The 14,213-nt window shown below is 44.4% G+C and overlaps 1 protein-coding gene across 3 annotated transcripts in view; it reads left to right on the top strand.

Annotated features, from left to right (window-relative positions):
- LOC119954707 (potassium channel subfamily K member 16-like) overlaps positions 1 to 14,213 on the top strand; it is a 187,804-nt gene that overhangs the window by 157,028 nt on the left and 16,563 nt on the right. For 2 of the 3 annotated variants that reach the window (XM_038780200.1, XM_038780210.1), the window contains one exon: positions 12,271 to 12,391. In XM_038780200.1, coding sequence (XP_038636128.1) covers positions 12,271 to 12,391 — 121 coding nt within the window. Of the gene's footprint in view, positions 1 to 113; positions 397 to 12,270; positions 12,392 to 14,213 lie in introns of those variants that run through there. The other variant, XM_038780191.1, reaches the window with a different exon arrangement.

Genomic DNA, 14,213 nt, shown 5'->3' with positions numbered 1-14,213 from the left:
GAATATGTTATTTACTTGAAAGGGATGTTAAAGTTGTGAAAGAATGGCGTGGAAATTAAAAGAGGAAGTGTGAGCTAGCCATCTCCCTTCCCCACCCACTGAGCGCTCTCCAAGTCGCCTCAGGCCGCCCTGGTGGACGCCAGCAGCCAGCTCCCTCAGAGCTCGCGCTGGAAGGCGTGGGGCGGGATGTGCGCGCGGAGTCGCTGCTCCCGGAGCTGTGTGCTGCTCTTCCTGGGCTACTTCGCCTACCTCTTGATCGGGGCTGCAGTCTTCCAGGCGCTGGAACTGAAGGAAGAAAGCGAACTCAAAGCTAGGGTGTGGAGGAAGAAAGCGCAATTCCTGAACATCAGCAGCACCTCGCCCGCGGCCCGCCAAGCACTGGAGAAGTTGGTGGAGTTAAGTATTCCTTATCTGAAGATGCATTGGGAGGGGAGGGGAGGGGAGGTTCACTGATTTAGTTCCACCGCCGACACCCAGGGAAGTTTTCATGTTCTATCCAAACTCCACATTGGCTTTACTGGGACGGCAGTCACGCCCGCATACAAAACGATGGATTATCGCAGGTGAACTTGTGTGGTTTGAAAACCCGGTTCGTTTTGATTCATTTTATTCTTGAAAAGCAAACCACAGATCATTCTGTTTGAAGATATGTATGATCTGTATCAGTACCCCACTTCCCAAAATGTGTTTCGCAGACAGCTGGCCAGACGGTACTGTGTAGAGCAGAGCCCTGTGTTCACCGCCTCTTTTCTGCTGTTTTAGAATCATAGAATCTCGACAGTGCAGAAGGAGGCCAATCGGCCCAGCACCTGCCCTTGGAAAGAACACCCTGCCTGGGCCCACGCTTCCACCCTATCCTCATAACCCAGGAACCCCACCTGATCTTTCAGACACTAAGGGGCAATTTAGCATAGCCAATCCACCTAACCACTTCTTTGGACTCTGGAGGAAACCGGAGCACCCGGAGGATACCCATGCAGACACAGGGAGAAAGTGCAAATTCCACACAGTGACCCAGGCTGAGAAATGAACCTGGCTCCCTGGAGCTGTGAGGCAGCAGTGCGAACCATTGTGTCACCGTGTTGCCCTGCTTTGTTTTGGAGATTGGGTTTGGCAGCATCCACATCCCCCTCAATCACGATATCACCAGAGGCTAAGCTTAAAGTGTGCCCTAGAGGTCCAGGAGGTGTGTGCAGTCAGTAACACCTCTCAGGAGTCAAGTCAGGCCATAAGGGCAGCATGGTAGTGTTGTGGTTAGCACAATTGCTTCACAGTTCCAGGGTCCCAGGTTCGATTCCGGCTTGGGTCACTGTCTGTGTGGAGTCTGCACATCCTCCCCGTGTGTGCGTGGGTTTCCTCCGGGTGCTCCGGTTTCCTCCCACAGTCCAAAGATGTGCAGGTTAGGTGGATTGGCCATGATTAATTGCCCTTAGTGTCCAAAATTGCCCTTAGTGTTGGGTGGGGTTATGGGGATAGGGTGGAGGTGTTGACCTTGGGTTGGGTGCTCTTTCCAAGAGCCGGGGCAGACTTGATGGGCCGAATGGCCTCCTTCTGCACTGTAAATTCTATGAAAAAATTCAATGATAATCTATGATAATTTATATCAAATTGAACTCCAAAGCCAACCTGCAATGCATTTTGTCAGTGTTGACAGCTCGGCTAACTCCGAGAAATAATCTTTATTAGTATCACATGTACTGTAAAAATCCCCTAGTCAGCACACTCCGGCGCCTGCGGTACACTGAGGGTGAATTCAGAATGTCCAATTCACCTAACAAGCATGTCTTTCGGGACGTGTGGGAGGAAACTGGAGCACCCGGTGGAAATCCAAGCAGCCATGGGGAGAACAGGCAGTGACCCAAGCCGGGAATCAAACCCAGGTTCTTGGCACTGTGAACTAACAGTGCTGACTACTGTGCTACCATGCCGCCCAAGATTATGGGAGAGCGGAATGACCGTGTTCACCGCCAATGTTGGGGCTGAGGTTAGCAAAATGATCGGCTAGTCCAGGATATACAGATGCTATAAGTAAAGTTATATTTTAATGCATTTCTGTTTTCTAATATTCATTGACCATCTTATAATTGCTTCTCGGCATACATACTGCTTCAGTACCTATGTGTGCACTGCAATGAAAGCTATCATTTAATTGTATTTCATGCTTAAAATGAAATGAGAAATGGACTGCCACTTAGCCTTGTGAATGCTAGCAGTTGTCAAGAATACTGAGTTGCTGTCAAAGGCAGGAGGGCAACAGATCTGGGCAGATGCTGATTGTGGATCTAAATAGTAGAGTGAGCTGGATGGGCTCAGTGCTCTTCATTGTTAATTCATCCTATTTTATGGCAAACCAGTAAAACTAAATTGACCAATTAAGGGACAAAATAAAAAGGCAGTCCCTTAAAGCGATACTACATCAGCCAAAAAACAATTCCAAAGGCATTCATAATTTATGTCAGCGCACTCCTGTTAATGGTATAATCAAAGGGGCCATACAGCAACTGAATGAGCTCAGCTGTTGTATTCTTTCAGTGACTGAATGCATGAGAATCAATCGTATCCATTTTGACACCTCTTTGTATAGGTAATGCAACCAAGTTCATTCTACTTTTATTTTCATTTGTTGCTGAACATTTAACGCATGAAATTGCTGGCCACACAATAAATTAAATCCCTGTGAAGCTTATTGAGTGGAAGTGACACCAGTCTGGTTGTGCAGTTCATTTGATTGCTAATCAGACTTGAATGATAGGAATGAAATGATAGTTTGCGGCAATTGCTTTTCGTGGTATTCTGAGGTACAGGAGGTGCACCTGTGCTTTGCAAGGACATATAACTTTGGAAAAATGACTTCATCATTCTTGGCATGACACAGTCCTATGCAGAATAATAGTAAAGATGACAATTGCATCAAAAATCTCCAAATTGGTTCACATGTCCGAATCCACGTTAAATCAATCCATGTAATTGTACTATGGTGTCATTACAGTTTAAATAATTGAAGCACAAATTCATATTTAAGAATAGATAATATAGGAAACCATAATACAAAGTAGCTTCCCTACAGTAATTTATATTTTGTTCTAAAGTTTAAAATGGCTCAAATAGTTTACAGTATGATACCAGTTGAGGTTCGTAAGTGACCAATTACTGCCCCCTTAAGGACCTCATCCGCTACTATTGGTATAACCCAGCGGCAGGTGGGGCAGCTCACTGTGAGGAGCAGAATAAGCAAACCTCAGCGTGGTTGCTTGTGGATTCCTGGGGTTTGGGAGGGGGAGTGTTGGAGACTCATAGATTGTTTTACAGCATGGAAAGAGACCATTCGGCCCATCATGTCACCACCAGCTATCAAGCACATAATAGTAATAAGCTTCATTAGTTTCACAAATATGCTCCCATTAACACTGCAGTGAAGTTACTATGAAAATCCCCCAGTCGTCACACTCCGCCACCTGTTCGGGTACACAGAGGGAGAATTCAGAATGTCTAATTCACCTAACAAGCACGTCTTTCGGGACAAGTGGGAGGAAATCGGAACATCCAGAAGAAACCCACGCAGACACAGGTAGAACGTGCAGACTCAGCAGGAACAGTGACCCAAGTCGGGAATCGAACCTGGGTCCCTGGTGCTGTGAAGCATCAGTGCTAACCACTGTGCTACCATGCTGCCCATATCTACTCTAATCCCATTTTCCAACACTTGGTTTGTAGCATTGTATGCTTCGTAGCCTTGCATGCTACGGCATTTCAAGTGATCATTTAAATATTTCTTAAATGTTGTGAGGGTCTCTGCCTTTACTACCCTTTCAGGCAGTGAGTTCCAGATTCCAACCACCATCTGAATGAAAATGTTTTTCTTCGCATCCCCTTTAAACCTCCTGCCCTTTATATTAAATCTGTGCATCCTCATGATTAACCCCTCTGCTAAGGGAAAAAGTTCCTCCCTATTCACCCTATCTGTGCCCCTCATAATTTTATACATCTCAATCAGGTCTGCTCTCAGCTTTCTCTGCTCCAAGGAAAAGAGCCCCAGCCTATCCAGTCTATTTTAATAGCTGAAACAATTCATCCAACGCACCATCCTGGTGAATCTCCTCTGCACCCTCTCCAGTGCAATCACTTCCTTCCTGTAGTGTGGTGACCAGAACCACACACCGTACTCCAGCTGTGGCCTAACCAACATTTTACATGACTCCATCATAACCTCTCTGATCTTATATTCAATGCCTTGGTTAATAAAGGCAGGCATCCCATTAGCCTTCTTAACCACCTTATCTACCTGTCTTGCTGTCTTCAAGGATCTATGGACATGCACACGAAGGTCCCTCTGATCCTCTGTCCTTCGGGTCCTACCAAAAATTGTATATTCCCTTGCCTTGTTAGTCCTTGTTCAAAGGAACAATGTGTCTGATTGAAGGATCAGTGGTATGCCTTGACCGTCATGTCCTTGCCATTACTGCCGACCTGCTTGTCGCCCACAACCTCCTTTCTGCTCTCATTCACCTTGTGCAGGGTGACCAATCCTTATCAAATAAAATAGGGGACAATTCACACCGGTGCTTGTAACCAGTTGGGAGTTGGGGACTGAGGTGCTGGTGATCATCAGAGTGCTAGTATATAGAGAATGGGGGGGGGGGGGGGTGCACTGGGTACAAGAAGACAGGTAGTACAAATAATTAGTGACTAAAGTCATTGATTTAAGACAGCCAGAAAGGATTGTTTAGGGAAAATTGTGTTTAACTAACATGTTGAGTTTTTTTTGATGAGGTGATAGCAAGGAGCAGAGACCGGAGTATATATGTGCAGAAATCATTGAAGTTGGCAGAAAGGTTGAGAGTGTGGTTAATAAACCATCCGGAATCTGAAGCTGCTTCAATAGGGGAAAAGAGTACAAAAACAAGGAAATTATGTTAAACATCCAATGGCTCTGCACCTTAAATGCTCTAAGCGACAAACTGTGGACCGGCTGCAGAGAATTGGGATTAGAAAGGACATCTGGGTGTCCTCTGGCTGGCATGGACCGTGGTGTAACGGTTCTATGATTCTATATATAAAACACTGGTTCGTCCTCATCTGGCAAATTATGTTAAATCATGGGCACCACGCTTTGGGAAAGATGTGAAGACATGAGAGATGGAGCAGAAATAATTTACGAGAATGATTCCATGAGGAACTTCAGTTATGTAGAAAGATTGGAGAAGTTTGGGACTGTTGTTCTTGGAGAAGAGCAGGTTGAAAGGAGAGTTGATAGAGGTATTCAAAATTGCGAGGGGTCTCTGGACCGAGTAGACAGAGAGAAACTGTACCCATTGTGAAATAATCAAGAACCAGAGGCAAAAGAAGCAATACAAAAAAAAACAAAAGAAAATTACAGCACAGGAACGGGCCCATTGGCCCTCCAACCTGCACCGATCCAGATCCTTTATCAAAACCTGTCGCCTATTTTCCAAGGATCTACTTCCCTCTGTTCCCCGCCCATTCATATATCTGTCCAGATGCATCTTAAATGATGCTATCGTGCCTGTCTCTACCACCTCCGCTGGCAAAGCGTTCCAGGCACCCACCACCCTCTGCGTAAAAAAACTTTCCACGCACATCTCCCTTAAACTTTCCCCCTCTCACCTTGAAATCGTGACCCCTTGTAATTGACACCCCCACTCTTGGAAAAAGCTTGTTGCTATCCACCCTGTCCATACCTCTCATAATTTTGTAGACCTCAATCAGGTCCCCCCTCAACCTTCGTCTTTCTAATGAAAACAATCCTAATCTACTCAACTTTTCTTCATAGCTAGCACCCTCCATACTAGGCAACATCCTGGTGAACCTCCTCTGCACCCTCTCTAAACCATCCACATCCTTCTGGTAATGTGGTGACTAGAACTGCATGCAGTATTCCAAATGTGGCCTAACCAAGGTCCTATACAACTGTAACATGACCTGCCGACTCTTGTACTCGATACCCCTTCCGATGAAGGCAAGCATGCTGTATGCCTTCTTGACCACTCTATCGACCTGCGTTACCATCTTCAGGGTACAATGTACCTGAACTCCCAGATCTCTCTGTACATCAATTTTCCCCAGGACTCTCCCATTGACCGTATAGTCCGCTCTTGAATTGGATCTTCCAAAATGCATCACCTCGCATTTGCCTGGACTGAACTCCATCTGCCATTTCTCTGCCCAACTCTCCAATCTATCTATATTTTACTGTATTCTCTGACACTCCCCCTCGCTATCTGCAACTCCACCAATCTTAGTATCATCTGCAAACTTGCTAATCAGATCAGCTATACCTTCGCCCAGATCATTTATGTATATCACGAACAACAGTGGTCCGAGCACGGATCCCTGTGGAACACCACTAGTCACCTTTCTCCATTTTGAGACACTCCATTCCACCACTACTCTCTGTCTCCTGTTGCCCAGCCAGTTCTTTATCCATCTAGCTAATACACCCTGAACCCCATACGACTTCACTTTTTCCATCAACCTGCCAATGGCAACAATGAAGATAAACATTTCACATAATGAGTAGTTGGGATCTGGAATGCATTGCCTGAGATATGGTGGGGGCAGGTTCAGTTGAAGCATTCAAGAGGAAATTTAGATTATTATTTGAAAAGGAAGCATGTGCAGGGCAAGGTGTAATGATACTAGGTGAATTGCTCCTTCAGAAAGCCAGCACAAATATATGACAGGTCAAATGGCCTCCTTTTGCGATATAATCATTCACTGATTCTTAGTGACATTTGAGCAGGGGAGGAGAAGCTCACACTGTTTGAGGGACTTGGGATCATCAGATTTCATTCTGTTCAAAATTATTCCCGAATTACACTGCATCTGCATGGTGGTTTGAAACATGCATTCTGACAGCCAATTCGGCATTTTAAATTGACAATACTGTTTCATTTGTCAGACAAAGTGAAGGGCTGATCTTTTGAGGTGACTAAAGCCCCTTAGCTGGTCTGAGTGATCTGTCGTCCTCCTGCCAGGTTCCATTGGACATTCTCCCAGAATAAAGAAAAGATGTGCAGCTGCACATTATTTATACATGCCATACTCTGGATATTTATACATGCAATACTCTGGATATTTATACATGCCATTCTCTGGATATTTATACATGCAGTACTCTGGATATTTATACATGCAATACTCTGGATATTTATACATGCCATACTCTGGATATTTATACATGCCATTCTCTGGATATTTATACATGCAGTACTCTGGATATTTATACATGCAGTACTCTGGGTATTTATACGTGCAGTACTCTGGATATTTATACATGCAGTACTCTGGATATTTATACATGCCGTACTCTGGATATTTATACATGCCATACTCTGGATATTTATACATGCAATACTCTGGATATTTATACATGCCATACTCTGGATATTTATACATGCCATACTCTGGATATTTATACATGCAATACTCTGGATATTTATACATGCAATACTCTGGATATTTATACATGCAGTAGTCTGGATACTTATACATGCAGTACTCTGGATACTTATACATGCAGTGCTCTGGATATTTATACATGCAGTGCTCTGGATATTTATACATGCAGTACTCTGGATATTTATACATGCAGTACTCTGGATACTTATACATGCAGTACTCTGGATATTTATGCATGCCGTACTCTGGATATTTATACATGCAGTACTCTGGATACTTATACATGCAGTACTCTGGATATTTATACATGCAGTACTCTGGATATTTATACATGCCGTACTCTGGGTATTTATACGTGCAGTACTCTGGATATTTATACACGCAGTACTCTGGATATTTATACATGCCGTGCTCTGGATATTTATACATGCAGTGCTCTGGATACTTATACATGCAGTACTCTGGATACTTATACATGCAGTGCTCTGGATATTTATACATGCAGTGCTCTGGATATTTATACATGCAGTGCTCTGGATATTTATACATGCCGTACTCTGGATATTTATACATGCCGTACTCTGGATATTTATACATGCCGTACTCTGGATATTTATACATGCCGTACTCTGGATATTTATACATGCCGTACTCTGGATATTTATACATGCAGTACTCTGGATATTTATACATGCAGTACGCTGGGTATTTATGCATGCTGGTTTAGCTCACTTAGGGGCTGGTTTAGCTCACTCGGCTAAATCGCTGGCTTTTAAAGCAGACCAAGCAGGCCAGCAGCACGGTTCGATTCCCGTACCAGCCTCCCCGGACAGGCGCTGGAATGTGGCGACTAGGGGCTTTTCACAGTAACTTCGTTGAAGTCTGCTCGTGACAATAAGCAATTTTCATTTCATTTCATTTCACATGCAGTACTCTGGATACTTATACATGCAGTGCTCTGGATACTTATACATGCAGTGCTCTGGATACTTATACATGCAGTGCTCTGGATACTTATACATGCAGTGCTCTGGATACTTATACATGCAGTGCTCTGGATACTTATACATGCAGTGCTCTGGATATTTATACATGCAGTGCTCTGGATATTTATACATGCAGTGCTCTGGATATTTATACATGCCGTACTCTGGATATTTATACATGCCGTACTCTGGATATTTATACATGCCATTCTCTGGATATTTATACATGCAGTACTCTGGATATTTATACATGCAATACTCTGGATATTTATACATGCCATACTCTGGATATTTATACATGCCATTCTCTGGATATTTATACATGCAGTACTCTGGATATTTATACATGCAGTACTCTGGGTATTTATACGTGCAGTACTCTGGATATTTATACATGCAGTACTCTGGATATTTATACATGCCGTACTCTGGATATTTATACATGCCATACTCTGGATATTTATACATGCAATACTCTGGATATTTATACATGCCATACTCTGGATATTTATACATGCCATACTCTGGATATTTATACATGCAATACTCTGGATATTTATACATGCAATACTCTGGATATTTATACATGCAGTAGTCTGGATACTTATACATGCAGTACTCTGGATACTTATACATGCAGTGCTCTGGATATTTATACATGCAGTGCTCTGGATATTTATACATGCAGTACTCTGGATATTTATACATGCAGTACTCTGGATACTTATACATGCAGTACTCTGGATATTTATGCATGCCGTACTCTGGATATTTATACATGCAGTACTCTGGATACTTATACATGCAGTACTCTGGATATTTATACATGCAGTACTCTGGATATTTATACATGCCGTACTCTGGGTATTTATACGTGCAGTACTCTGGATATTTATACACGCAGTACTCTGGATATTTATACATGCCGTGCTCTGGATATTTATACATGCAGTGCTCTGGATACTTATACATGCAGTACTCTGGATACTTATACATGCAGTACTCTGGATACTTATACATGCAGTGCTCTGGATATTTATACATGCAGTGCTCTGGATATTTATACATGCAGTGCTCTGGATATTTATACATGCAGTGCTCTGGATATTTATACATGCCGTACTCTGGATATTTATACATGCCGTACTCTGGATATTTATACATGCCGTACTCTGGATATTTATACATGCCGTACTCTGGATATTTATACATGCCGTACTCTGGATATTTATACATGCAGTACTCTGGATATTTATACATGCAGTACGCTGGGTATTTATGCATGCTGGTTTAGCTCACTTAGGGGCTGGTTTAGCTCACTCGGCTAAATCGCTGGCTTTTAAAGCAGACCAAGCAGGCCAGCAGCACGGTTCGATTCCCGTACCAGCCTCCCCGGACAGGCGCTGGAATGTGGCGACTAGGGGCTTTTCACAGTAACTTCGTTGAAGTCTGCTCGTGACAATAAGCAATTTTCATTTCATTTCATTTCACATGCAGTACTCTGGATACTTATACATGCAGTGCTCTGGATACTTATACATGCAGTGCTCTGGATACTTATACATGCAGTGCTCTGGATACTTATACATGCAGTGCTCTGGATACTTATACATGCAGTGCTCTGGATACTTATACATGCAGTGCTCTGGATACTTATACATGCAGTGCTCTGGATACTTATACATGCAGTGCTCTGGATACTTATACATGCCGTGCTCTGGATACTTATACATGCCGTGCTCTGGATATTTATACATGCAGTGCTCTGGATATTTATACATGCAGTGCTCTGGGTATTTATACATACATGCAGTACTCTGGATGATTCTGCCTATACGATACTCTCTTACAGTATAGGCACAGTACAGAGATGAGTTGTCCCCTATTTTATTTCAGAAGAATTATTCACCCTGCAGATGAATAATATCAGGAAGGAGATTGCGGGGTAAAGGGGGTTGGCAATAATAGTAAGGATGTGACTATCAGGGCACACCATACCCCCTCCTTCTCAATGCCGGCTCCTTCAATCAGGCACTGAGTGCCCTTTGTATAACTTACCCAAATGCAAATCATCTGGGGCACACCTACCAGCATTTCTCTCCCTTAACCTACCCTCTCCCAATCCAACACTCTTTGCTCATTAAAGTTGAACAGCTACAGCAACCAAAGAACACTTTGGTGCTCGTCGTCTTTCTGGGCATGCCAGCATCATCTTTACTCTCATTCCACTGTGCGATAGATGTTCTGATGTTTGCAGTCACTATTTCTCAGATGGTGTGGTAGTGTGGGGCCATCGTTCACGGGCCATGTGACCTGCCCAGGGTCTAGAGTACGCACATCCTGTCAATATGTCTGCTTGCGTTTTATTGTCACAACTAGGCTTATATTGAAGTTACTGTGAAAATCCACATTCTGGCACCTGTTTGGGTACAAATAGGAAGAATTCAGAATTTCCGATTCACCTAACAAGCACGTCTTTTGGGACTTGTGGGAGCAAACTGGAGCACCCGGAGGAAACCCACGCAGGCGTGGGGAGAACGTGCGGACTCTGCACAGGCAGTGACCCAAGTGGGAATCGAACCCGGAACCCTGGCGCCTTGAAGCAACAGTGCTCACCACTGTGCTACCGTGCCCAAATGTGTCTGCATTGACCTTTTTTAAGACGTGTGTCTGTGGCTCATTGAAACAGACTGGCGTGGTCTATTGTATACCACAAAAACAACTTCCTATTAAATTTGAAAATGTTCAAGGTCCCAGGTTCGATCCCGGCTCTGGGTCACTGTCTGTATGGAGATTGCACATTCTCCCCGTGTTTGCGTGGGTTTCGCCCCCCCACAACCCAAAAGATGTGCAGGGTAGGTGAATTGACCACGCTAAATTGCCCCTTAATTGGAAAAAATAAATTGGGTACTCTAAATTTTTTTTAAAAATTGAAAATGTTCTTGGACCAAAGCTCACTGATTCCTAGTTTGCTGTCTTGCAGAAATACTGAGACACTTAAAGGATTTTGTTAACTTCTGAAAATAACCCCTGGTAACAATTCAAGTCCTGTAACTATATTTCTAATGTCTGGATTCAAATGCTGTAGCCATATTTTATTACTGCAAGCCCGCTCTGCCATTATGCTCATGGCTGATCATCCAATTCAATAGTCTAATCCCACTTCTCTCCCCCCCCCCCTTTTCCTTTGATCCGCTTCACCCAAAGTGCTATATCTAACTGCTTCTTGAAAACATGCAATATTTTGGCCTCAACTACCTCCTGTGGTAAGGAATTGCACAGGCTCACCACTCTCTGGGTGAAGATATGTCTCCTCATCTCTGTCCTAAATGGTTTATCCCGCATCCTCAGACTGTGACCCCTGGTTCTGTTCACACCTATTATCCGGAACATCCTTCCTGCATATACACTGTCTCGTCCTATTAGAATTTTATAGGTTTCTATGGGATCCCCCCCTCATTCTTCTGAATTCCTGCGAAAACAATCCTAACCGATTAAATCTCTCCTCATACGCCAGACCCGCCATCCCAGGAATCAGTCTGGTAAACTTTCACTCGAGTGCAAGAGCATCCTTCCTCAAATAAGGAGACCAACACTGCACATAATGAGCTATGAAAATCTATATACATGATATCTATGGCAATTACTTCAGCCATCAATCACTCCTTCAAAGCAAAAATACTAAACTTATGTTGGAAAATAATAAGGCACGAGTATTCAGGCCAATGTGCAGTTTTCAGATACAAATGACATTCGGTAAAACAACTACTTTATCCTTGTTTCAAAGATTAGTACTGATGTTTTTTTAGGAAAAGTTTTTTGCATTGGGATTTAATAATATCCATTATGTTTTCTACCTCTACAGGCAATAACTGAAGCTATAAAACACGGAGTGAACCCTATTGGAAATGATTCCAATTCTTCCCACACTAACTGGGATTTTAGCAGCTCTTTCTTTTTTGCAGTTACAGTGGTGTCAACAATAGGTGAGATTTGAACTTATTGAATTACTCTTTGAAGAGGCACACCCAACACAATGCAAATTAAGCAAGTTTCTATAATTTCAAACATTTCTCCAATTCTCCTTTTGTTTCTCTTTAGTTCAATTCCCTTTTCCCTCTGTTTCTCTGCAGGTACTGACTTGTGTTGGGCTATCACAGGTTTCACAGAAGCCAAGAGCCCCCTCAGTACCTTATCCAATTAATCATTCTCCATGTGCAAGCACAGACAGTGAGTGCTGGCAGACAATTTGACCATGGGCAAAGTAGCCTAACAGTCAAGCCTGATGCATTCTTGTACTTTTCTAATTCACTTACGGGATGCAAGTGTCGTTGGCTAGGCCAGCGTTTATTGCCCATCCCTATTGCCCTGGAGTAGATGGGGGTGAGCTGCCTTCTTGAACCACTGCAGTCATTGCAAGATGATTCATTTTGGTAGGAAAAATTTGAATGCGGATTACAGGGTCAACGGCAAGGTTCTGAGGCATGTGGAGGAACAGAGAGATCTTGGGGTTCATGTCCATAGATCTCTGAAGGTTGCCACTCAAGTGGACAGAGCCATGAAGAAGGCTTATAGTGTGTTAACGTTTATTAACAGGGGGCTTGAGTTTAAGAGCCGTGGGGTTATGCTGCAACTGTACATGACCCTGGTGAGATCACATTTGGAGTATTGTGTGCAGTTCTGGTAACCTCACTATAGGAAGGATGTGGAAGCATTGGAAAGAGTGCAAAGGAGATTTACCAGGATGCTGCCTGGTTTGCAGGATAGGTCTTATGAGGAAAGGTTGAGGGAGCTAGGGCTTTTCTCTTTGGAGCGGAGGAGGATGAGAGGCGAATTAATAGAGGCTTATAAGATGATGAGGGGGATAGAGCGGACATTCAGAGACTATTTCCTCGGGTGTATGTAGCTCTAACAAGGGGGCATAACTATAAGGTTCAGGGTGGGAGATATAGTAAGGATGTCCGAGGTAGGTTCTTTACATGGAGAGTGGTTAGGGTGTGGAATGGACTGCCTGCTGTGATAGTGGAGTCGGACACTTTAGGAACTTTTCAAGCGGTTATTGGATAGGCACATGGAGCACACCATAATGACAGGGAGTGGGATAGCTTGATCTTGGTTTTGAACGAGGCTCGGCACAATATCGAGGGCTGAAGGGCCTGTTCTGTGCTGTACTGCTCTATGTTCTATGTCACTGTGGTAGGTACACCCACCAGTGCTGTTAGGGAGGGATTCCAGGATTTTGACCCAGCGACAGTGAAGGAATAGCCATGGGCGCGATTCTCCCAGACAGGGAGAAATCGTAAGGCTGGCGTCAAAACCGGGCGGGTTTGACGCCAGCCTCCCCCTCCCCGACCGGGAACCGATTCTGGTCCCTGGTCGGGGCTAGTATGCCGCGGCCGTGAACTCCGGCATCGCGGGCTTAACGAATTTCGTTAAGCCCGCTTGCCAGAGTTTGCGCCGGCTGACGCGTCACATGACGTCAGCCGCGCATGCGCGGATTGGAAGAATCCAACCCGCGCATGCGCGGATGACGTCATCGCGCATTTGCGCGAAACCCGCGCATGCGCGGGCCGGGATGCCCCTCAGCCGCCCCGCGAAGTGATACAGCGGGGCGGCGGAAGGAGAAAGAGTGCGCGGGAATCGGACCCGCTGCCCGCGATCGGTGCCCACCGATCGCGGGCCCATGGCACCCTTGGCACGGCCGTGGTACTGCCGTGCCAATCGGTGCCATGGTTGCCAAGATCGGGACTTTACGGCCGTTTTTACGAACGGCCAGACCAGGTGTGTTTGCCGTACGTAAAAACGGCC

Source organism: Scyliorhinus canicula, chromosome 2 (genome assembly GCF_902713615.1).
Source record: "Scyliorhinus canicula chromosome 2, sScyCan1.1, whole genome shotgun sequence".
Taxonomy (NCBI): Eukaryota; Metazoa; Chordata; class Chondrichthyes; order Carcharhiniformes; family Scyliorhinidae; genus Scyliorhinus; species Scyliorhinus canicula.
This window is presented reverse-complemented; position numbering and strand designations above follow the sequence as displayed.